Genomic DNA, 25,245 nt, shown 5'->3' on the forward strand with positions numbered 1-25,245 from the left:
GGAGGCATTAGTCTTCACTGTGTGCGTAAATGGAGCTTTAAACACGTAAATGAACAATTCAGTACAATCTGGATATTTAGGTCTTCATTGTAACATATCGATATCCTGTCCAAAAAACTGCTTCCCCCCCAATTTTTTTATAGAGGTGTCGACTAGCCCAAATGCCAGTAGTGTGAGCCGCTTTGTCATCAAAGACAGGTGATGAGGCCATGAACCAAGCAATCAATAAAGTGTCAAACTGCGTCTCACATCGTCTGTTTGCAGTGAAAAGATTAGCTCGAGATTCACGTCGAAGATGGACGACGTAAAAGTTACTGTTGAGGCGGAGAAATACAAAATGCTCTACTGCCCACCAGTACCGCATGTAAGGACATCATCGTACAGGTACAGTCTGGAAGAGATAGGGCTAAGTTCATCTCCACCGGAGCACAGCGTGAGTGTCGTGTAGTAAAATACTTGCTATAACACAGAAAGAAATGACGAAAAATATGTTTTTAATTTAGACGATGTCTTGTTGCAATACTAGCGCTTCATATTATGAGAACAGTTGGTGTCAATGCTTGGCTGAGAAGCCGATGGTATGAAACTACAGTATCATCTTTGGGTAACCTACCGTGATGACTGAAGGCCACTAAATCAGAATCCCCTTCAAATAACATGCATGTGCCACAAACCATGTCATTTTGTCTTTAATTGTGCTAAAGGCAAATTTCTGTGATACACAGGCATCACCAGCATTTAGTAAGTTTGTATTTTGTTCCCTATTTTGTATCTATAAATGACAGCAGGGTGTAAATTGCACAATAACTATTGTATGTTATCATGTACTCAGTTTGTTCAAGTAGTTTTGTTTAGTGTTTAGTGTAGAGAGCAGAACAGCACTATGCATTGTTTAACCAAATGGTTCTAGTTGGTCAGTCCAGGGGCAAATTGTAAAAGCTCTACATTTCAGTTAAAGCTGCTGTTGCTTGGGTAAACAAAAAAAAAGATAGGGAAAGTGGCAACATCTGCAACTCATCCATGCTTCTGTTTTCTAATCACTTTATCCCGGGGGAGTTGGAATTCTATCCCAGCAAGCAATGGGCATAAGGCAGGGTACACTGTGGACAGGACACCAGTCCATCACAAGACACACACACACACTCGAGACAAAAGTTTGGATTCAGGGTTGCTTTAAAATAACTGCGGGGCTGGGCTGAAGGGGGATCCCCAGTGGTTTCACTCAGCTGTGCCCTTTAAGTCCTGGAATCGCTGGTTGCCATCAGGCTGATATCGTCAGCCAGCTGTGGCGCAGGACTGCCAGCAGGGCGGCACACCACTGCAGGAGAACAGCTGGGGTTGGGTGACCTTGAGATCAGCCGGGATATGGGTCTACAGCCCATGCAACTTGGCTGGGAGTCCTGGGAGTTGGCAGCACTAAGAGAGCTCTGCCAGTCTGCTGTCCAGTACCTTCGCTTGGCTGAAGAAGAGGGGAGCCCTGACGGAGCACGCTTTGGGGGAACCCCTGGCTGGCGCCCTCATCTACCAAGTAGATCAGTGATTTCCAGTTCCAAAGGAAAAGAACCGCTTTGTGTGATCACTGGATGTATGAAGGCACACACGCTTCTGTGAATGTTTAAACTCCTGCCAGATCTGTACGTCAGCCTCCTTGAGCCCATGGTCAAGAGGAAAGAATCTAAATACAGACACAGGAAATGAACCCAGTGCCAGAGAGAGGTGACTAACGAGAATGTCCTGTACCTTCATCCTGCACTGGGGTCACGCCACCCAAAACCTTCATTTCCTGCCACTGGGCTGAGCAGCCGTGAGATCTGAAAATATCATGGCATCAGACAGTCTGGGGCTGCCTCTCTCGTTGGCTTTTAATGCAGCCCCATCCGCCCACTGCTTCATTTCAAACCCACACAGACATCTGATGCAACCGTGCGTGCTGTGCAACGTCAAAATAGTTTCAGCATTAGTGGTCAGACGTCACTGCCCGTGGTCCATGGTCCCCCACTGAGACAGTATGATCCAGAATCCTTACGAGTTGCTGACAACTCTAGAGGGAAAAATAACATCCCCCTTGCCGAGAAACAAGTAAGAACACGTTCAAATACACAGATATAATGTGTTATCTGATGCATTATATACAGTATCTGAAACTGGAACAAAATGCAGAGTTTTGCCAAATCAGCTAATAATCTGACCAATTTGCTTCTCTCTTACAGTGTATTCATTCATTTCAGATCCGTCTTTACAGAGGCTCTTTTTGCTGGAATAGTCACACAGGATGGAAGACACAGTGAGACAGAGAACATCTCTCAGCAAAGCAACAGGACAGGAGACACAATTAGAGAGCAAGGAGACAACAGTGAATCATTCAGTAGTACAAAAACCAGAACAGGAGACACAGTGAGACAGGCGATAATAGAGAATCTCTCAGTAATATAACAGGACAGAAGACACACACAACAGGATAGGAGACAGCTGGAGAGAGAGGAGAAAACAGAGAACCCTACAGTAATGCACACACAGTAGGCTCTGAAAAGGTGGGTGGGTATCCGCACAGATGTTTTGTGCTTCCGATGTTAGTTAATTCTCTACAGCTGTGCACATCTGGAGCAGCTAATGGAGTGGGAGGGAGTTGTGATGTTATTGGAAAAGAGAAGCTGGTAATACGAATCTGGAACTTGTGAACTCCATTTCTAAACCTATAACGTTAACATTTAACAGCTGAGGATTTTAGCATATTCTAGCAAAGTAAAGCACAGTGAAAACAGGGCAAACCCATAGGCAAAAAAGATATTACCCCATTACAGAGGAAACTCCTTGTGTTAAGGAGTAAGTGATAAGTGATAACGTGATAGAGAGGGAGGGGACTGCTCTATAGTATTACAAAATACCTTACTGCTGTGCAGTATTGTACTACAATAGATTTTTCTGGACAGTACGTGCAAAATATTGTATCACAACACTGCAAATAATCTGTAAAATGGATCTATTTTGTATAAGATTTACAGCTATATATATAAAATATGTAAGGCCAACAAACTTATGAACTTTGACCTTTGACCTTGATTTTTATCCATTTTCCAGAAGGGCAAATCAATACAGCCTACTATGTTGCCATTCTTCTAAGGGGAAACAAAACAAGTTTAATTAAAAGAACAACTCATTGCTCGGATTTCCTGTTGAGAGGAAATGCCTTATCTTGTAACCTCAACAGTATCATGAGCTGGGTTGGGTGGGTCAGTGCCGGAACAGTTTCAGGGATTGCATTGCTGAGAGAAGCCCAAGTCTCTTCTGCTTTAAAAACCAGTAGGTTGATTTTTTTTTTAAAGTGCAGGATTTGGACCTGCAGGGACAAGCTCAGAGCAGCAGGATTTTCAGGCTGCAAATGGATGACGTCTCTGCATCACTAAAAACACAGCGCGTCTGCTGCAAAATTCTCTTTTCTCTTCCATCTCCCTGCTCTCACCGGCTGGTTGCCAGAGGCTGCAGGTGGGAAATCTCAAGGCAGGGGAGCTCGCGCGTTTCCTACACAACACAAAGGCCCACGCCCCCTCTCTTTCTCCTCAGTGACGACTCCGGGCCGCTGGCTGCAAGGGATCTGCACACATCATCCCCCACCGCTCGGGGCGGAGCGAGGGGGAGAGAGAAAACAGGACAGCGCTGAGACGGAGAGGGGGTGATGGGAAATGAGGAGCGAGGGACTGCGTGTCACGAGTGAGTCGAATCGTCGGTGTGGGAACGAGGAATTAAAAAAGAGGCTTATTGTGAAATTTGATCAAGTTCCCAGTAGGGCACAAAGCAGCCACCAGCTGGATAACATCCGTACACTAGACTCTGTCAGACATACTGATTGACTGGACACTACAGTACATTAGCACTGCACTGAGAGAGAGGGGTTAATACAGTCCAGACACACTGACTGGACACTACAGGACATTAACACTGCACTGAGAGAGAGGGGTTAATACAGTCCAGACACACTGACTGGACACTCCAGTACATTAACACTGCACTGAGAGAGAGGGGTTAATACAGTCCAGACACACTGACTGGACACTCCAGTACATTAACACTGCACTGAGAGAGAGGGGTTAATGCAGTACAGACACACTGACTGAACATTACAGTACATGAACACTGCACTGAGAGAGAGGGGTTAATACAGTCCAGACACACTGACTGGACACTACAGGACATTAACACTGCACTGAGAGAGAGGGGTTAATACAGTCCAGACACACTGACTGGACACTACAGTACATTAACACTGCACTGAGAGAGAGGGGTTAATACAGTCCAGACACACTGACTGGACACTCCAGTACATTAACACTGCACTGAGAGAGAGGGGTTAATGCAGTACAGACACACTGACTGAACATTACAGTACATGAACACTGCACTGAGAGAGAGGGGTTAATACAGTCCAGACACACTGACTGGACACTACAGGACATTAACACTGCACTGAGAGAGAGGGGTTAATACAGTCCAGACACACTGACTGGACACTACAGTACATTAACACTGCACTGAGAGAGAGGGGTTAATACAGTCCAGACACACTGACTGGACACTCCAGTACATTAACACTGCACTGAGAGAGAGGGGTTAATACAGTCCAGACACACTGACTGAACACTACAGGACATTAACACTGCACTGAGAGAGAGGGGTTAATACAGTCCAGACACACTGACTGGACACTCCAGTACATTAACACTGCACTGAGAGAGAGGGGTTAATACAGTCCAGACACACTGACTGGACACTACAGTACATTAACACTGCACTGAGAGAGAGGGGTTAATACAGTCCAGACACACTAACCGCACCAATTGAGAGGGTAGAAACTACTGTATGAAGCAGACAAAAAGACCTCCTGAGAAATAGCCAGGAATAGGAAGTCTAATCCCAAATTCAACAAATCAATCCTTGTGGCAAAAAAGCAATTGAGGAATACAAAATCACCAAATGTACTAATAAAGAAATGCACGGATGTTTACTGAAGAAGACTATAACTGCTTACCTAAAAGTAACAGAATATTTACAGACAGCACCGTTTTAATGAGATGAATAATGAGATTGCTTAGAATGTATACACATATATTAGAATATATACAAACAGCATTAGCACAGTTTATTATAGACAGGAGATGAGTTCACATAGAATATACACAATCCACTTGGTCAAGTTGGAAATTTTCCATGAGACTCCAAGATTACTGAAGAAACACACTTTAACACTAACACTAATGTTACATAATCCCCCAGTGCTTTTTAAAAATTGGCACCTCCACCTCAGTTGGACCTGACTGCAGCATTATGAGATACTGGTGGATTATTACACTAACAACTTCCTAGGAGAAAGTCAGCAAAGGATTACAGAGGAACTGGCCTTTACATACCCCTCTCTGGTCTTTCAGGAGAAAAATTAAAGTAGCTAATGTATCACATACCTCACTTTGAAAAGTTTAAAAAGCTTGAAAAGATTCTTTATTTTCTCACGTCTTCTTAGTGAACAGTAAAACAGAGGTGGAACTATGTGAAAGTGCATTTAAAAGTGAGAATCGGATGCACTTCTTTACACAAAGGGTGGTAGGAGTGTGGAACAAGCTGCCTAGCCATGTTTTTGAAGCTGACACTCGAGCTTCTCTAAAACAATATCTGGATGAGATCCTCCAGTCAAGAAAGGAAGACATGTCTTTACAAAAAGGGTGGTGGGAGGGTGGAACGAGATGCCTAACCATGTGGTTGAATGTAATTCTTGGAAGCAGCTGGGTGAGATCCTTACATCAATTAACAACCCACCACCAAATGGGCTGAATTGCCGCCCGCCTCTTCTTTGTAACCGCTCTTGTGATCACAGAAAGAATGGGAAAATCTTGGAACAGACAAGAATCTTTTATTTGCATGTCACCACTACAAGTACTTCAGCAGCTACCCCCGAGGCAGCAAAGAACTTGAGAGACACCTAACAATTGTTCGCACATCTGGCAGCCTCCATTCCCTTGACTGCATGTGTGGCTGACGTCCAGCAGGTGGCGCTTGAACGGCAGTTGTGTTGCATGTTCAGAAACGGTGAGGTGCCAGTACTTTATACAGTCAACGTTGTCCAAATGAATACATGTAAATGCAAGATGGATTCCAGAGCTCCGGGGTGGGGGGACGGAGCAGAATCTTTCTGAATGGGGGACGGGGGCCGAGTGGTGGCTCTGTGGCTCAGGATCTGCGCCTGTGGCTGGAAGGTTGCTGGTTCAAATCCCGCAGCCGGCAGAGGAATCCTACTCCCTTGGGCTCCTGAGCAAGGCCCTTAACCCCAGGGGTGCTGTACAATGGCAGACCCTGTGCTCTGACCCCAGGCTCTCTCCCTGTCTGTGTGTCTCATGGAGAGCAAGCTGGGGTATGCGAAAAGATAATTCCTAATGCAAGAAATTGTAAAGGGTTAATAAAGTGATGTTGTTATTATTGATAATGTGTAGCATCACTGGGCTCTGCAGGAATATTGCCTCACTTCACCCTTGGCAAGCTGTATCTCACCAGTCTGGTTGATTTTGCTCCATTGGCAATACCCGGTTGCATCCACCTTCACTCCCTGGGTAAGGGATGTGATGTACTTCCTCACCTTTGAAACAATTAGGTTTTCCCTCTGTGGCTCAACTGCGAAATTTAATTCTGCCGGGCAGCCCCTTTAAACTTCTTCAAGAGCTTGCAGCTCGACCCAGACACCTGAAAGACCTTGAAGACTGTGGCGCCCCTCTTCTGTCCTTTCACTACCCTTTTTAACTTCCTTTTCTCCGTTTCCTTTGCTTTTCTCTTCCAGATTTCTGGTTTCCTTTTTTCTACTGATTCCTTCCTGTTTTTATATGATTGATTTACACGGTTTGTTTAGGTACCAAGACTTTCCTGCCACGATGATTGTTCACATGTATTCATTATTGTATGCAATATCATGTAATACTCTTTCTTTTCCCTGAAAAAACAATAATCACATTGAACATAGAACACAGTGAGACATCTTTCTCCAGGAATTGGGGATGAAGAGTAAAGGGCAGGAATTATAGTGGAAAAAGGGGGGAAATTGGAGAGAAATGCCTTCATCAAAACACCTTCATTTTACAAATGAAGGAGGGAGTGGAAGATGGAGACAAGTTTCTAAGCCCATGTGTGGGTGTTGGGCTAAGGATTTTATTGAGGATTTAACAATTTCACCCTCCATTTCCACGGTATTTCAGGAAAAAAGCTCTGCATTTTGATAAACTGCTTCACACAGTACTGTAAAATAGGTCTACACTGTACAGTACACTGACCATCTCTTTCTGGGTGTACAGTACAGTGTAGTCATTGTACAGTATGGTGTAATCAGTGTACTGTACAGTGAATAATGTATTGTACACCCAGTGTACTGTACTGTACACACACTGCACACTGCCTGTACTGTACACCCAGCCCACACTGTACTGTCGACACACTGTACACCCAGCCCACACACACTGTACACTGACTGTACTGTACACCCAGTGCACAACGTACTGTCCACACACTGTACACTACCAGTACTGTACACCCAGCCCACATTGTACTGTCCACACACTGTACACTGCCTGTACTGTGCACTTACTCTACACTGACTGTGCTGTGCACCCAGCCCACTTTACTGCACACACAATGTACACCGACTGTACTGTACACCCAGCCCACTGTACTGTCCACAATCTGTACACTGCCTGTACTGTACACCCGGCCCACTGTACTGTCCACACACTGTACACAGCCTGTACTGTTCACCCATCCTACACTGTACACTGACTGTACTGTACATCCCAACCACATTGTACTGTCCACACACTGTACACCCAGTGCACAACGTACTGTCCACACACTGCACACTGTCTGTACTGTACACCCAGTGCTCAACGTACTGTCCACACACTGCACACTGCCTGTACTGTACACCCAGCCCACACTGTACTGTACACACACTGTACACCAACTGTACTGTACACCCAGCCCACTGTACACTGCCTGTACTGTACACCAAGCCCACACAGTACTGTATTGGATGTTGTCCACACTGTTCAACTGTGTATTTTACACATCTTTTACTCTGTACCACTGCACAATATATTATGATGTACATTCTGTTACTAAAGACTCCTGCTCTAAGACTAAGACTCCTGACTCCTGTATTTTAAAACACCCATTCTGATGTTTTGAATCTGATAGAGATACCTCAATACAGGTTGTGATACCAATATACAAATTTGTGAACAATAGTTAAATAATAAAAACACAATTTAAAATAGTATTTTATTTTTACTATTCTAAATATAAGAAATAAATATACACAATCCTTCTTGAACAAGTACAAAGTTCTCACTCCTGTCGGGCATTTTCTCTGTCCTCTTCTGGAGTGGATGTGGCAACTCTTCAGCTATGAAGTGTCATTATTTCTGTTCATGTCTTTGGTCCAGAATCAGTGATACTCAGCCACTCTCAGATATTCTCTCAGTGCAGTGTTAATGTACTGTAGTGTCCAGTCAGTGTGTCTGGACTGTATTAACCCTCCTCTCTCAGTGCAGTGTTAATGTCCTGTAGTGTCCAGTCAGTGTGTCTGGACTGTATTAACCCCTCTCTCTCAGTGCAGTGTTAATGTCCTGTAGTGTCCAGTCAGTGTGTCTGGACTGTATTAACCCCTCTCTCTCAGTGCAGTGTTCATGTCCTGTAGTGTCCAGTCAGTGTGTCTGGACTGTATTAACCCCTCTCTCTCAGTGCAGTGTTCATGTCCTGTAGTGTCCAGTCAGTGTGTCTGGACTGTATTAACCCCTCTCTCTCAGTGCAGTGTTAATGTCCTGTAGTGTCCAGTCAGTGTGTCTGGAGTGTATTAACCCCTCTCTCTCAGTGCAGTGTTAATGTCCTGTAGTGTCCAGTCAGTGTGTCTGGACTGTATTAACCCCTCTCTCTCAGTGCAGTGTTAATGTACTGTAGTGTCCAGTCAGTGTGTCTGGACTGTATTAACCCCTCTCTCTCAGTGCAGTGTTAATGTACTGTAGTGTCCAGTCAGTGTGTCTGGACTGTATTAACCCCTCTCTCTCAGTGCAGTGTTAATGTACTGTAGTGTCCAGTCTCTGAGTACTGCTCTGCATCAGGCTGGTCTTTGCATCTCCTTACTTTGTCCTGCTCCCCCTCTCTCTTGCTTTTCTGTTTGCTCTCAGACCCAGACTGCACTCCGGAGCTCCGGCTGGCCTCCTTTCCTTTCTCCTCCTCTCGCCCTCCTGTCCCCCGACACCTTCCCAGCAGGCCCTGGCAGCGGCGGCGGAAGGAGGGGTCGCAGCAGGCGTAGAGCAGCGGATTGAGGCAGCTGTTGGCGTAGGCCAGGCAGGTGGCGTAGGGGTGCGCCAGGACCAGGACTCTCTCGAAGGCGCAGGAGGTCGGCAGCACCTCCAGGCTGACCAGGATGTCCAGGATCTTGTTGGCGTGGTAGGGCAGCCAGCAGAGGAAGAAGGCCAGGACGAGGGTGGCGATGACCCTGAGGAGGCGCCTCTGCCGCCGGCGCTCCCCCGCCCTCTTGCCGAAGTGCCGAGAGAGCAGGCGCCCCAGGGAGCCGTAGCAGAGCAGCAGGATGCCCAGGGGCAGCAGGAAGCCCAGCAGGGTGGACTTGAGCCCCAGCGCGGCTGTCCACAGCAGCTCGGCCCTGTCCCTCTCGCTCGGGTCGTCCGCCCCCACCAGGCCGGAGAAATCCATCACGCAGGAGTAGTGGGGGTGGAAGGCGCCTCCGTCGTCGGGCTGCAGGGGATTGTGGGAGGGCGGGACGCTAGCCCCCACCCCCTGGTCCTGGAAGTGGGCGGCACCGCCTTGCGTCTCCACTTCCTCCCCGTCCTCCCCCAGCTGCACCTCCCGCACCGTCCTCAGCAGCAGGGCGGGCAGCGCCAGCACCCCCGCCAGCGCCCAGACGCCCGCCACCAGCCAGACCCCCAGCCTCCCGCCCCTCCGGCGCGCCCCCGCGCCCCGCCCCGCCACCACCCAGTAGCGCTCCACGCTGAGGCCGGTGAGCGAGAAGACGCTGGCGTACATGTTGAGGGCCACCAGGTAGCTGCTGAGCTTGCAGAGCGGCCGCCCGAACGGCCAGTGGTAGCCCTGGGCGGTGTAGGCCGCCCACAGCGGCAGGGTGGCCACGAAGGCCAGGTCGGCCGCCGCCAGGCTGGCGATGAGGGAGTCCGTCAGGGAGCGGCCCGGCCGGGAGGGGGCGGGCGAGGAGGAAGAGGAGGAGGAGGAGGAGGAAGGGGGGGGCACCCGCGGGAGAACGGGGCAGGCCCGGCGGAGCCGGGGCACCGAACATCCCAGGTACAGCCACAGGACCAGCGCGTTCCCCAGGGAGCCCAGGACGAAGGCCAGCAGGTAGACCAGGGGGATGAGGACCCAGGTGGGGCTCCACTCGCTGTAGTCGCACAGGGCCAGGGCAGACGGGGAGGGGGAGGGGGTGGGCAGGGCCAGGCCAGGGGCAGGGGCAGAGGCCGCCATGGCGCTCGGGTGAGGTGTGGGAGCTCTTCTGTGTGGGCAGGTGGCGCCCCCGCTGTGTCCGTGTCTAGCTGGGATGACTCTCTGTCCAGGGGGGTCTGCTGGGCTCTGATTACCACCCGCTGAGTCAGCGCTGCTGTGCGTGCGAGCCGGTCCGGCTATTTCGCTCCTCTTTCCCTCTGCCTCTTCCTCTCCGCATCCCAGACTCCCTCGTGCCCTTTTCCTGCCCCCTCTCGCTCATCCTCCCATCTCTCCAGCTCTTCCTCTGCCCTGATTAGCAAGAAACAGGAAAGCAAATCAGAGACTGGAGGCCCCACAGGAACCACTTTTGCTATTTAAATCTGGGTTCGGAAAAGAAAAAGAAATCCACCTTTTTTCTGAAGTGTGTGCAGAGAATACTACAAGAATGTCTAGATGACTCATTTCTTCAAACTAATTCTCCATGTCCCATAGCAGACACTGTGCATCCATAACAGACTCCATCACATTTTTTTTAAATGGGCACACAGGGAAACCAGGAGAAATTACTCTGTACGCTCATCGGCAGATCTTAGACTAGATCCTTCCTGACTTCAAGCAAGCAATCCAGCATTTACTATTAAACCTTTTGAGAGAATCTCTATTCTAGATCTGCAGGATATCACAACATTTATTGCAGAGGACGCACAAATGCAATCTAGTTCATCAGAAACTTTATTTTACCATATGACCCTTTCATCATCATCACCATCATCATCTGATCTCTGCAGAGAAATCGAAGACCCAGTGAGTAAAGAACTGGTCTTTTCTTACCTTCATTCAATGAGCCCTGGAAAACTGGGACTTCTCCCTCTCACAGCTGTGATCTCTGTTTTCTTCTGCTTGTTTTCTCTCCTAAATTCCGTTGGTGTGTTTCAGAAAGACCGCACTGAGAGTGGCTCTCTCTCTTTTCCACTCTGCCTGTCTTTCAGTTTCTTGCCTCTCTCTTTCGGGAGGGATGAGTGATCTACAGCTGCTTCAACTCTTTCTTTTCCAAGTAGACCTCTCCTCTCCTCCCTCTCCAGTCCCCTCCCTCCTTCTCTCTCCAGCCCTCCTCCCCTTTCTCTCTCCTCCCCGCTCTGTGTGAAGACCCCGTTTCCAGTAAACATCCGAAAAGGCAAACACTACTACCTCCACACACCACACACCCAGAATACACACTGAGATGACACACCCACACATTCCTTTCACTGATGCTACACAGCAAAGACAAATTCACATTTCAAAATCATTGACTGAACTACAGCATTGCCAAAGAAGTAACAATAAACATATACAAGAATGACAAAATATTTGTATTTGAGACACTCCCTCACTCCCTGTTTTGTGACAGGAGATCACATACCGAGCTGCAGCAATAATGATTTTCGTTCCCCAGTAGGATGGGAAGTTGCTCAAGTGTGGGAATTCTGGGATAAGATTAATTATTTTAGGGAAGAATGCTCGTCTAACCCCAGAGTAGTTCTCAAAGTGCAGCAGAAAGTGCATGTCTCCCTGCTGGCTGTGGTCACTGTCTCTGGACAGTTGGGTCTGTCTGTGTCCAGTTTCTGTGTCCAGGCTGTGATCACTGATCTGTCCTCTCTGGACAGTCAGGTCTCTCTGTGTCCAGTGTCTGTGTACAGACAGTGCTCACTGAGCCTGTCCCCTGTGGACAGACAGGTCTATCTGTGTCCAGGCTGTGCTCACTGAGCCTGTCCTCTATGGACAGTCAGCTCTGTCTGTCTGTCTCCAGTTTCTGTGTCCAGACTGTGGTCATTGAGCCTGTCCTCTCTGGACAGTCAGGTCTGCCTGTGTCCTGTTTCTGTGTCCAGGCTGTGGTCACTGATCTGTCCTCTCTGGACAGTCAGGTCTGTCTATGTCCAGTTTCTGTGTTCAGGCTGTGGTCACTGAGCCTGTCCTCTCTGGACAGACAGGTCTGTCTGTGTCCAGTTTCTGTGTCCAGGCTGTGGTCACTGATCTGCCCTCTCTGGACAGTCAGGTCTGTCTGTGTCCAGTTTCTGTGTCCAGGCTGTGGTCACTGATCTGTCCTCTCTGGACAGTCAGGTCTGTCTGTGTCCAGTGTCTGTGTACAGACAGTGCTCACTGAGCTTGTCCCCTGTGGACAATCAGGTCTCTCTGTGTACAGACAGTGCTCACTGAGCCTGTCCTCTCTGGACAGTCAGCTCTGTCTGTGTGGTACAGTTTCTATGGCCAGGCTGTGGTACAGGGCAAAGAACAACAAGACACCAAGTCCCCCAACTCTGGAATCTGGGGTATCCAGCGTTCCCAGGGTCTGTGTTCTAAATGCTGCCGATGATGTTGGGACCAGTGGCAAAGAAAGAAAGGGCCGTCCTGAGTGATTGAGTTTTCTCTGGAATGTGGTGAGCTGTTAGCACGGTGCTAATTAGCACAGCTGAAAGGGAAGTCGTTAAGAGCAGCTCAGACAGACGGGGCAAATATTTAATCATCCCTTTTGTCACCCCCTCCCCATGCCAGGAGACAACAGGGGGTCCCTCTCTGTCCTGATCATCTGGTCCCTGGTTTTCATCTGGACATCCAGCCCTTCTCTCTTCCCCTCTCCTTCCAACACAAGTCCCGATTTCAATTATTGGCCCCTGAGCTGCAACAGGGACAGTGCTATAGCATTTCATCGATACCTCTGGCACAAGGAGGAAATCGGAAGTGTCGAGCTGGCAGGAAGGCAAGGAATGAGGAAATCTAAGGAAGATTACCAGAAAAAGAGGGAGTCTGTTTGGTAGTTATTGGGAGTCTGTCTCCCAGTAATGCTCCTTCTGTCTACAGTATATGTACATATTTTATAATATGTCTTTGTTGTAAATGTCTGTAATGTGTCTGTAGATTTTATTTTACTTTTATTTTTTGTTTTGTTTCATGGGAATTTTGTTATTTTCATTTGCTTTGGCAACACTGATTGTACCCATTGGTCATGCTAATAAAGCACCTTGAATTTAAATTGAATTGAATTGAATAATTGACCTAAGCATCCCAAAGTATCCGCTTCAACCCCTTAGCTGGGTAGCTTGTACCCTGCTATTCTGTACTCCCCCAGTCTGCACCAGAGAAAACTGTCTTATTATAGCTTGGCATTCCCATGGCCTGAAGTAGCAGAGAGCAGTGAAGGAATGTTGACACCACAGTATAAACATGGTAAGATCACTATGGTAAACATCTTTTCTTTTGCGATCTGTGACGTTCGCACTGTTCTGCGGCACTTGGTCCGTGTTGTTATAGGGGCTGTGTCAATACTTGCAGTCCCTCACCAGGGTGGACATTGTCCACTCCGCGTCGAACTCTCCCTGCCGCCTGATGCCCAGCTGTGCAAACAACGGTCAAACAAAGGTGGACACGCAGGATGCGAGGCTGCAGTGTGGTGGAGGGGGGCTCTGGCTGTCCTCGGAGTCACCCCGCTCCTGGCAGAGCCAGACATAGGAATGACACAAGACGAGTCACAAACGAGAGGAGGCCCTAGCCCGTTGGGTTGTTAGCACTTAGTGGACCTGAGAATCTCAGTCAGCCTTTTCTGTGAGAGAAACTAAGATATCGGCTTCAAGAATGTGGACGGGTAGCTTGTTCCACACTCCCACCACCCTTTGTGTAGAGAAGCCCCCCCCTGCTCTCAGTTTTAAGTGCACTTCTACAGTTTCCACTCGTGTCCCTGGCTCATGTTTCACAGTTCTGAAACAACACGCTTCACATTCTGAAGAAACACGCTGGGTGGACTTTGTTAATGTCTGAGACTTTTGCCGGCTGTGCTGCAGTCTAGTGACCACACACCATCCTTTGATCTTAATTCTACACTAATCACCATACATCCTAAGACGCTGTGTTTTTTATTCGTTTTCCACGTGAAGATGTGTGAACATACACACCCCAGGCTTTTTCAAAGCCCACAGGCCAGCAGCTGAATCCAGAGACACACTGCGCTTACGTTGCCCCCACTTCACCATGCATTTATCTCCCCCCCTCATTAGAATAACTGAAATAACAACTTAGAATTAAGAATTGTTTTAGAATAAGAATTAAGAATTTAATTTTTCAGCGTTTGTCAAGAAACTCACAACCCTGTACAGCTGCTCACACGGCAGACAGGAAAGAAACATCATTTATTTTTTCATGTGATAGCACAGAACTCACTCATTTTTTTATTTATTTGTAATATGCATTTTCTTTTTTAATTTTGTTTATTTCAGAGAACAAAACAAAACCATTTTACATATGAACAAGCATTATTCAGCCTTACATCGCAGGCACAAAATCCTGTTTGTTCCCCTATTTTTTACAATTATATAACTTTTTAACAAAACTATATACAATCAAAAGAAGGAAGATGTATACATTTATGAATATGAAAAGGGAGGAAACTATATAAATGTATCTTATTAAATGTCAGTTATTTTGTATCTCAACAAAATCTGACCTTAAAGGTTTAATGTACTGAGCCCATCTAGCCTAATATTTAACCATTTTTTTCATTTGTAATTTTAGTGAAAATGATATTTTTTCCATTATATATATTTCTTTTATTAATTCAATCCAATCATTCATTGCTGGTAGATCTGTGAGAAGCCACTTTCTTGTTATAGCTTTCTTCCCTGCTGATATAAGGATTCCAAACAAATATTCATCAGTTCCCCTCCAATCAAAATCCAGTTTACCAAAATATAAAGCCTCAAATGTATAGGGTACATTCCTTTCAAATGTATTACGCATTTTGTCACAGTCGTCCACTGAGGACCGCGTGGTCTCCAGAAAGCCGGATTCCTCGCGGCTCCCGCCGGCAGGCTTGCGTCCACGGTGACGTCAGACGCAGCCTCAGGAATTCAGCGCAGCAGGCCGAGGAGAGTCGGGGCCGTAGCTGAAGCAGTGTTTATGTATGTTTACATTACCCAAGATTAGATGGGATTTGACTCACTGGCGCTGTGTTGAATCGATTATTTTGTCATCTGTTTAAATTTCTCACTTTGAAAAAGCCCGTCGCGCTGCTGTAGAACGAATGCGGAATTGTTTAATTTAGAATAGAAAGCGTTTAATCTGATTAGGAACAGTTTTTAGTTTTTGTTTTAACCGAAACATTTAATTACTTGCTCGTTATGTTTTGTAATCTCATCATCTAGACCATCGATTAACCTGTTAACTAATTAAACTGATCGCATTGTGTTTGTAACAGTATCACATCAGCGGTCACTAGGAGCTGTGGTAACCGCTTTAACAGCGACAGACAAGTTTAAATCTTATTTATTCACTAAACTGTGGCATTACAACGGGGAGATAGTGCAAATCATAGTTATTTAAAGTCTTGTTTTTTATTTTTTGAAATAATAGTATTAGTAATTAAAGTCATTTACTGCAGTCGTGACAAAGTCTGAGAACACACACACGTGATTTTCTTTATCAAACGGACTAGATGGGCTGACTGCCCTCTTGTCCTCTTATTTGATAAGATAAGATTTCTTGTCTTCTCATCTCTATAATCATGTGCATTTCGTGTTGTCAGCTGGCAGCACCCGCGATCTGTGGTGGAGACAGACATGTGCAGACACTGTGGAGTATAACGTTTTGCTCACGGGTCGTTTCTTCTCGCTCCCTGTGCCCCAGCGAGCAATGGAGGGACAGAGGAAGTGTTATCCCCCTCTGCGCCGGGTGCTGGTGTCTGGTGGCACCCACGGCAACGAGCTGGGAGGGGTTTATGTGGTGAGACACGGCGCCCCCTGTCTGCGGAGACCCTCTTTCAGCACCCAGACGGTGCTGACCAACCCCAGAGCCACAGCCGGCGGGGTGCGCCACATCGACACCGACCTGAACCGCTGCTTCACCCTGGAGGCGCTCAGGTACCGGCGCCGGTCCGAGCGGGGCTGTCAGTCCGACAGACTCGGTTTTCAGGTTCAAGGAGCTTTGCTGGCGTACCAAACACATTACTTCGTCACTAAACCAGTAACAAAAAAAAAACCCAAACATTTACAACAAAACTTTATTATTGGAAACTTACAAACATTTTTATTTAGAGGCTTCCTCTCTCTGTTCCCCAGGCTGTGACAGAGTTCACATACTCTATTGCTCAATTGAGTTCCCTCCCCCAGCAGGACTGAAAGTTGTTCTGGTACTGGTAGGTGTGGGAAATCTAGGACTAGATTTGTTATTTTAAGAAAGAATGTCAAATCCCAGGGTATTTATCGCATTGCTATTCTCTGTCTCTGCCTCCCCCTGCTGGCAGTGGGAGCACAGCGTTTTCCCTTTGGACAGTCAGGTCTGTCTGTGTCCAGTGTCCATGTACAGGCTGTGGTCACTGAGGCTGTCCTCTCTGGACATTGAGGTCTGTCTGTGTCCAGTGTCTATGTACAGGCTGTGGTCACCGAGCCTGTCCACTCTGGACAGTGAAGTCTCACTGTCACCATGTTTCTGTGTCCAGGCTGTGGTCACTGTGGTGTTTTTCTTTGCACATGTTCTTACAGACCTCTGTCTGCAGGGCTTCTACGGGGTGTTTGTCCTGTTTAGTGTACTGTAATCCTGGTCTGTGTTTGGACCCCACACTTAATTGCCATATGTGGCATGAGCTGGATTACACTTTCAAATATTTGGAGCCAGCTTTTTACCGAGATGTTAATATTGTTGAGTCTGTTTCTTACAGAGTAGAAAGCCCTGTGTGTCTTCTTCAGTGCCCTTACTGATTTCTGGACCATGTAATTGTCATTGATTGTGTACCAATGTGTTGTTGTGCAGTGGTATTTGTCTCTCTAAGATGCATGTGGCTTTCATCTGGAAAGCCATGACTGTGGTCTTGTCCAGATGGGCTAACAGTGCCCAGGTCTGACAGTACTGCTCCAGTAGTGCCAGGCTCTGCTGCAGCCCCTGTTCTGGGTCCAGATGAGCTGGCAGTGCCCAGGTCTGAGAGTACTGCTCCAGCAGTGCCAGGCTCTACTGAAGCCCCTGCTCTGGGTCCAGATGGACTGGCAGTGCCCAGGTCTGAGAGTACTGCTCCAGCAGTGCCAGGCTCTACTGAAGCCCCTGCTCTGGGTCCAGATGGACTGGCAGTGCCCAGGTCTGAGAGTACTGCTCCAGCAGTGCCAGGCTCTACTGAAGCCCCTGCTCTGGGTCCAGATGGACTGGCAGTGCCCAGGTCTGAGAGTACTGCTCCAGCAGTGCCAGGCTCTACTGAAGCCCCTGCTCTGGGTCCAGATGGACTGGCAGTGCCCAGGTCTGAGAGTACTGCTCCAGCAGTGCCAGGCTCTACTGAAGCCCCTGTTCTGGGTCCAGATGGGCTGGCAGTGCCCATGTTTCCTATCTGTGTTTTCCAGCTTAAAATACTTTTCTTATTTTCAAAATAACCATTTCTGAATGTTCTTTAAATTTAATGGTGTTCTACATATCCCATGTTTTTTTTACATAAAAACATTTCTTGTTTAGCAAAATAACTGACTCGGCTGTGTGTCATTTTTTCCATTTTTCCAGGTGTGAGGAACCTGAAGAAGGATTCACAGCTGAAACGTTGTGTTTTCTCTCTTCTCTTTTCAGCATGGAAAAAACCTATTACTTGTGCCTTTGCAGACTACGCGTGTTGACGCAGCTCCCCACCTGAACTACTTCAACCTCTTTGTACTGAATTTGCTTTTACTCCCTTTCTTGCTCTGTCTCTTTCAGGCAGTGTGCCTCAGCTGACTCTCCTTATGAGGTCCGGAGAGCTCTGGAGTTGAACCAGACCTTTGGCCCCAAAGGGTCAGATCAGGCTGTGGACTTCATCTGTGACCTTCACAACACCACTGCCAACACACAGGCCTGCCTGATCTGTGACACTCAGTCCGACTACCTGTCACTGCATGCTGGCAGATACCTTCAGGTACTGACCTAGGTGCTCACTGGTGAAATCTCACATTTGCACCCTGTGCTCCACACCACATACTCTCCTAAGGCTTGACCTTGATCTGAGGAGCACCAGTTTCTACACGTTTGCTGACGTCTGCTCCTGAAAAATAGGTTGGGAAGGAACTCTTCATGAAGTTTAGATTGCCATCACTTGGACCTTCCCTGTGTTAATGTACTCAGTATCAGGCAAATTCAAGAAAAAGAGCACAGCGTGTTGCAAGCACAGTTAAAAAAGCATATTTGACTTTTAGATGTTGAAAAAGAAGAGGATGATGTGCTAAAGAACTATTTTGCTCAGGTGCTCAGCAAAGAAGAACCAGCACCGTGACTCGGGCAGCAGAAGGACAAGGTTCTGTGTTAAACAGAGTCAGGAGAGCAGAGGGAGAAGAGGTTCAGTTCCAGAAGCTCTGGGTGTTAATAAATCCCCAGGGCCTTGTGGGATCTCACCAGCTGTGCTCCAGGCAATGAGAGATATTCAGAAACTGTTGACACTACTCCTCCAACAGTCCCTAAATAACAGAGATAGGACCCAGGGGCTGGAGAACAGCTCCTGTAATACCTTTCTCATAAAGAAGAGAGGAGTGTAAACTGAACCAGGTGATTATAGACCAAGAAATCTGACTTCTCTTACATGTAAGGTAAAGGAAACAATTCTTAGAACTGAACTAGTCGATCACCTATATGGCTGTAAGGTCCTTGGAAAATAGTCCAAATGGATTCAGAAAAGGTAGGCATTTTCAAACAACAAAACTTTAAAACAAGTTGTCTCGACCAACTTGTTAGTGTTCTTCAATCAAGCAACACTAGTAATGGATACACGCCTGGCAAATGATATGGTGTGTTTACAGTTTCCACAGTTCCCCATAAACGGTTAATTCTCATCTGCAGGTGTTAGGCATTCAGGGAATTGCTAGTGTTTGGTTTGAGAATTAGTTGTTGGATATGTTAGATATGTATTAACCCCTCTCTGTCAGTGCAGTGTTAATGTACTGTAGTGTCTAGTCAGTGTGTCTGGACTGTATTAACCCCTCTCTCTCAGTGCAGTGTTAATGTCCTGTAGTGTCCAGTCAGTGTGTCTGGACTGTATTAACCCCTCTCTCTCAGTGCAGTGTTAATGTCCTGTAGTGTCCAGTCAGTGTGTCTGGACTGTATTAACCCCTCTCTCTCAGTGCAGTGTTAATGTCCTGTAGTGTCCAGTCAGTGTGTCTGGACTGTATTAACCCCTCTCTCTCAGTGCAGTGTTAATGTCCTGTAGTGTCCAGTCAGTGTGTCTGGACTGTATTAACCCCTCTCTCTCAGTGCAGTGTTAATGTCCTGGAGTGTCCAGTCAGTGTGTCTGGACTGTATTAACCCCTCTCTCTCAGTGCAGTGTTAATGTCCTGTAGTGTCCAGTCAGTGTGTCTGGACTGTATTAACCCCTCTCTCTCAGTGCAGTGTTAATGTACTGGAGTGTCCAGTCAGTGTGTCTGGACTGTATTAACCCCTCTCTCTCAGTGCAGTGTTAATGTCCTGTAGTGTCCAGTCAGTGTGTCTGGACTGTATTAACCCCTCTCTCTCTTTCAGTCTTTGTCAAAGCAGCCCTGTCGCATCCTGTTGATGAAGAGGAACACTCCTTCGTTCTCGTTCATGTCGATTGGGAAACACAACATGAGTGAGTTCTGGCAGGGAGGGAAGGGAGGCGGCCGATCTGCAGTGCCATTCAGGGGTTGTCAGCGAAATGTATTAAACAGACTTTTACCTTGAGAGAGTGATTCTCTGCTATATGATTAACTAGGCAAAAGGCATTAATCCTTGACGCATGGTTCTGACATATTCTCACCTTTATGACCGAACAGGAGGCTCAGAAATCTGGATCTGATCAAAGATTGGGGCTTCCCAGAAGAAGAAAAAAAACACACAAAACAGTAACAGAAAACGAAAAGGATTAGTGTTAGGGCTGGAGAAATCAAAGTGGGGAAGATATATGAAATAATATGCAGTGTGGTTTGGCAATGTATCTTGCAATGGGATAAGCTGTTCCTTTATTTCCTCTTCACACTGAGGAGCGTTCCTGAGGCAGCCCTGTGGAGAAGTGATTAGAGCTGTGCCGTCCAGACCACCGGACCACAGGATCTCGGGTTCAAATCCTGGGCAGGATTCTGCTGTTGCACCCTTGATAGCTACAGCAAAATGGGGGGTTCTTTTAATGTGGGGAAAGCACAGCCGAACTCGGAATATGTAGGGGTGAATTAATTTCTGCGGAGTACCTTACAGTTTGTCTGCTGCACCTTGGGGTGCTTGTGGGGGTATGGAGACCGTTGGGTGGATTTTCTTTTTGTCCTGTGTCTTTTCCAGCTAGAGCGTAGCACTGATACTGCTGCAGTCACAACGTGTCTAGTTTCATTAGTGAAGAGGTAAATGTTCATGCAGCAGGGTCGTTGATGTGTTGTGTAAGGTCAGGGACGCTGACCAAGAGATTTCCAGATCGACCCCTGGCTCTGTCTCACACTGTGCGTCATTCTCGAATGAGTTACATGTGGGCTCCGGCCTTTGGATCAGATATAAAACGGAGGTCCTGTTGTAAGAGACTGATACTATGTTTTTACCAAGAGTCCAAAATACTCTTCTGGTAAATGTATCAGCCGTATCGTGTTATCTATGTTATCTTCTGCCTAATACTGTCTAAAACAAGTACAACACCCCCCTCTAGTGGTGAAATTGAGCAGTTGGTTAACCTCAGTTTATTGAAATTTTGAAAGACTTGGCCAAAATCAGGCCAGTAATCCCAGCTCAGGCTCATGGATAACATCTGTAAGTATTCTTATCAAACGCCAAAAAAAGATGAGGTGCAATGCTTAGGTTGTCTTTCTTGGCTCAACGCTTTACTTCACATAGATGGGATCAGTTTGAAAAAGACCATGTCGTTGTGTGGGTCACAGGATGCAGTAGAGAAACTGCGGTGATAGTTTGAGGACTGTTCGCTGAGTGATGTTTTGAGGGTGGAAGAGGTACATTTAGGAATTCAAACTGTTAAAAATGTCAACTGCTTGTGGTGTGTTATATAACCTCCTCCACATTAAGCGTGACAAATCAAATAGCTCACAGTCTCTTATCAGGTGGGCTGATAGACCACTAAGAACATAAGTCAGCTCACGGACTAGAGGAGGCTATTCAGCCCAATCAGCCTGTTCAGTAATTAGTAGCTAAGTAGTCCGAAGATCCCATCCAGCTGTTTCTTGAATGACACCCACATATCGGCTTCAAGTGGTATATGAATATTTTTTTGAGATTGTCAGCAGACCCCTGTCCTGACTGGAGGATCACATCCAGCTGTTTCTAGAAAGAGGTCAGGTTATCGGCTTCAACAGTGTGGCCAGGCAGCTTGTTCCACACTCCTGCCACCCTTTGCTTAAAAAAGTGACTCCAGTTCCCAGTTTCAAATGTGTTTCTCTGTCGTTTCCACTTGTGTCCTCTGGTGCTGATGATATGAGTATGAAAACATAAGATCTCATCCAGCTGTGTCTTGAAAGAATCCGGAGTATCAGCTTCAACAACATGGCTTCGAGATGGCTGGGTGGCTTGATCCATACTCCCACAACTCTTTGTGTAAAACTCCAGTCCTAACTGGAGGATCCCATGCAGCTGTTTCTGGAAAGATTCCAGGGTATCGCTTTGACACACATGGTTCAACAGCTTGTTCTAGATTCCCACATCCCTTAAATGATGAACTGTCCAGTGCAGTTCAGCACATCTAACATCACTCCAACCGCTGCGTGATTTAGGGGTCACAGGCCTATAGAGGGGTGGACAAGGCAAGCAGCCCTAGGCAGCCAGCTTAGGGACACGTTCCAGCACTGAGCTGCACTTCTGTGTCGGCAGGGAAACGAGAGTCTCTGCATTTTAGACATGTGGCTTTCCCTCACAGGGTGTGATCACATGGAAGAGAACAATTACAGGCATGTTGCTGGAGTGGCTGTAGCAGCATGTGGACAAGTGCAGTGCTGCATGTCTTGGGGATCTCTGCTGTCGACCGTATAATCTGGGCTGTGTGTCTCTCTCCGAACAGCGGTCGAGATGGGGCCACAACCTCCAGGGGTGATAAGAGCAGATGTTTACAACAAGACTCTCCGTCTGCTGCAGTGCTTGCTGGATTGGATAGAGCTCTTCAACACAGGTGACACTGAACAGACCCCCTCCATCTGTGTGAGAGTGTGTGTTTTACTCCAGATTTTATTGTTGTGTGTTTCTGTGGTCACGGTCACGGGCTGTGTGTCTCCTAAATGGGGCCGCTGGTGCAGGAGGGGGCTGTGTGTCTCCCAGGTGGGGCCCCTGGTGCAGGAGGGGGCTGTGTGTCTCCCAGGTGGGGCTGCTGGTGCAAGAGGGGGCTGTGTGTCTCCCAGGTGGGGCCGCTGGTGCAGGAGGGGGCTGTGTGTTTCCCAGGTGGGGCCGCCGAGGCAGGAGGGGGCTGTGTGTCTCCCAGGCGGGGCCGCTGGTGCAGGAGGGGGCTGTGTGTCTCCCAGGTGGGATTCCTGCACTCCAGTGGGGAAGGGGAGGCAGTGGGTATATACTGTAAATGCATATATTAGTCATTTTTCCTAGCAGTACTAATGTATCAGAATATGAAGTCAAAGTGAGTCTCTGTTACAGCAGAATGTATTGATGCCCCTGCTGACTCTCCCAGGCGCAGTGATCCCAGCTGGTTCAGTGCAGTGTTTCGAAGTTGATCAGAAGATTGACTACCCCCGAGATTCAGATGGGCAACTCACAGCCTGCATTCACCCTCAGCTTCAGGTATGTACAACAACCAACACAGGCTCTCTCTGTATTGAGTCTGTCTTATCACAGTGCATTGTTAATGTACTGTATTGTCCAGTCAGTGTGTCTGGACTGTATTAACCCCTCTCTCTCAGTGCAGTGTTAATGTCCTGGAGTGTCCAGTCAGTGTCTGTACTGTATTAACCCCTCTCTCTCAGTGCAGTGTTAATGTCCTGTAGTGTCCAGTCAGTGTGTCTGGACTGTATTAACCCCTCTCTCTCAGTGCAGTGTTAATGTACTGTAGTGTCCAGTCAGTGTGTCTGGACTGTATTAACCCCTCTCTCTCAGTGCAGTGTTAATGTCCTGGAGTGTCCAGTCAGTGTGTCTGTACTGTATTAACCCCTCTCTCTCAGTGCAGTGTTAATGTACTGTAGTGTTCAGTCAGTGTGTCTGGACTGTATTAACCCCTCTCTCCCAGTGCAGTGTTAATGTCCTGTAGTGTCCAGTCAGTGTGTCTGGACTGTATTAACCCCTCTCTCTCAGTGCAGTGTTAATGTACTGTAGTGTTCAGTCAGTGTGTCTGGACTGTATTAACCCCTCTCTCCCAGTGCAGTGTTAATGTCCTGTAGTGTCCAGTCAGTGTGTCTGGACTGTATTAACCCCTCTCTCCCAGTGCAGTATTAATGTACTGTAGTGTACTCTACAAACACAGACTACCTGTCACTGCGGTAGTAGTCTGTATTAACACTCCTTTTTCTTTGTGTGTCTTTCTCTCAGGACAGGGATTTTGAGCCCCTTAATCCAGGGGACCCTATATTCCAGCCCTTCAGTGGTGGGGACCCCCTTGTTTTTGGAGGAGAAGAGACTGTGTACCCTGTGTTTGTGAATGAATGTGCCTACTATAGTAAAGGAATTGCCTTCTGGACCACCAAAAAGATAACCATCTCTCTGCCTGCCATCACCGTTACTCAGAAATAGTGGAACATACGTTTTTCAGCTCAAAAAGTACATATACTGTGATTTGGTCACATATTGGACCAATCTCAAGACTCCACCCAGGACTGCATTCATACCCTTCAAGAAGGCTGTCAGTGGAAGCACAAAGAAAGTTTTATTCTATTAATAATAATGTTATGTTCCTATAATGCTCTCTTAATTAAATATAATTTATAACTATATATATATAGTTGCTTCAGACAATTCTATCAGTGAAAACTTACATTTATAATAATAATAAACTTTATTTTATATAGCGCCTTTAAAGGTGGCTTCTCAAAGCGCTTTACAGGATGACAATAACAATAAATAAGAAGAATACAACAATAAATAAGTAGAATACACAATTACAATATACAATTACAACAATAACAATAGAGGACACCGTGGATGGTGGTACTAAGAAGAGCACAGGGGTGAAGAATGGAACCAGTTAAGTAAAGGCTTTTCTGAAGAAGAGGGTTTTGAGTCTGGATTTGAAGGAGTTTAGAGAAGGTGACTCTCTGATATCATTGGGCAAAGAGTTCCAGAGCTTGGGGGCATAACAGGAGAAGGCCCATACAATGTAGATGGGCTTGGGGGACAGTAAGGAGGGCAGAATTTGAAGAGCGGAGGTTGCGAGGTGGGGAGTAGGGCAATAATAGTTCAGACAGGTACTGAGGTGCCAAGCCATGCAGAGCCTCATAGGTGAGCATGAGGATTTTAAAGTCTACACGGAACTTGACCTGAAGCCAGTGCAAGGACTTTACATTTGTGTTGCTGTCTTTATATTGACTATAGGATTTTTGTGAGAAGAATCTTGTGGTGGTGGTTAAATGCTGTGTACGAGTAAAGAGATGAACAGCTGTTGTGTTGAGCTGACAACTTTTGTGAAATGGTTAAGCTGAGTAGGGCATATTGTTGTCTTATCTATCACAGTTCTTTCATGAAGGATCAAAAGATTAATTGTAAATATACTATTCCTAAAATGTGTTCTCTGACTGATTTATTATAATTTATGGCATTTGAAAGAGATGCTTTAGAGTGTATAAATTCCTTGTGAGTATTTACTTGTAAACCAGATTGGGAGAAACAAGATTAAACCTCTGCAGACCAGCTCTAAGCTAGCTGTGTTGTGAATTTTTGCGT

The 25,245-nt window shown here is 46.8% G+C and overlaps 2 protein-coding genes and 1 long non-coding RNA gene across 3 annotated transcripts; 2 read left to right on the forward strand and 1 right to left on the reverse strand.

The window, feature by feature from the left end:
- On the forward strand, window positions 1-9,332 carry LOC148657033 (uncharacterized). The gene is made up of 4 exons (XR_015940839.1): window positions 1-384; window positions 2,229-3,708; window positions 5,924-6,075; window positions 9,210-9,332. It is a non-coding gene; the product is annotated as an uncharacterized LOC148657033 (long non-coding RNA).
- On the reverse strand, window positions 8,291-11,572 carry aplnr2 (apelin receptor 2). Its single transcript, XM_088642734.1, has 2 exons — window positions 11,305-11,572; window positions 8,291-10,782 (listed from the first exon to the last, which is right to left on the reverse strand). Exon 2 carries the CDS (start codon window positions 10,513-10,515, stop codon window positions 9,088-9,090), a length of 1,428 nt encoding a protein of 475 aa, XP_088498860.1. The 5' UTR covers window positions 10,516-10,782; window positions 11,305-11,572; the 3' UTR covers window positions 8,291-9,087.
- A 3,681-nt stretch (window positions 11,573-15,253) lies between these two features.
- LOC148657035 (N-acyl-aromatic-L-amino acid amidohydrolase (carboxylate-forming)-like) lies at window positions 15,254-25,219 on the forward strand. The gene is made up of 7 exons (XM_088642741.1): window positions 15,254-15,401; window positions 16,126-16,358; window positions 18,166-18,361; window positions 19,951-20,038; window positions 22,433-22,540; window positions 23,048-23,157; window positions 23,899-25,219. Exons 2-7 carry the CDS (start codon window positions 16,132-16,134, stop codon window positions 24,097-24,099), a joined length of 930 nt encoding a protein of 309 aa, XP_088498867.1. The 5' UTR covers window positions 15,254-15,401; window positions 16,126-16,131; the 3' UTR covers window positions 24,100-25,219.
- The last annotated feature ends 26 nt before the right edge of the window (window positions 25,220-25,245 follow it).

The sequence above is a fragment of the Lepisosteus platostomus genome, chromosome 8, assembly GCF_059453375.1.
Source record: "Lepisosteus platostomus isolate fLepPlt1 chromosome 8, fLepPlt1.hap1, whole genome shotgun sequence".
Lineage (NCBI taxonomy): Eukaryota > Metazoa > Chordata > Actinopteri > Semionotiformes > Lepisosteidae > Lepisosteus > Lepisosteus platostomus.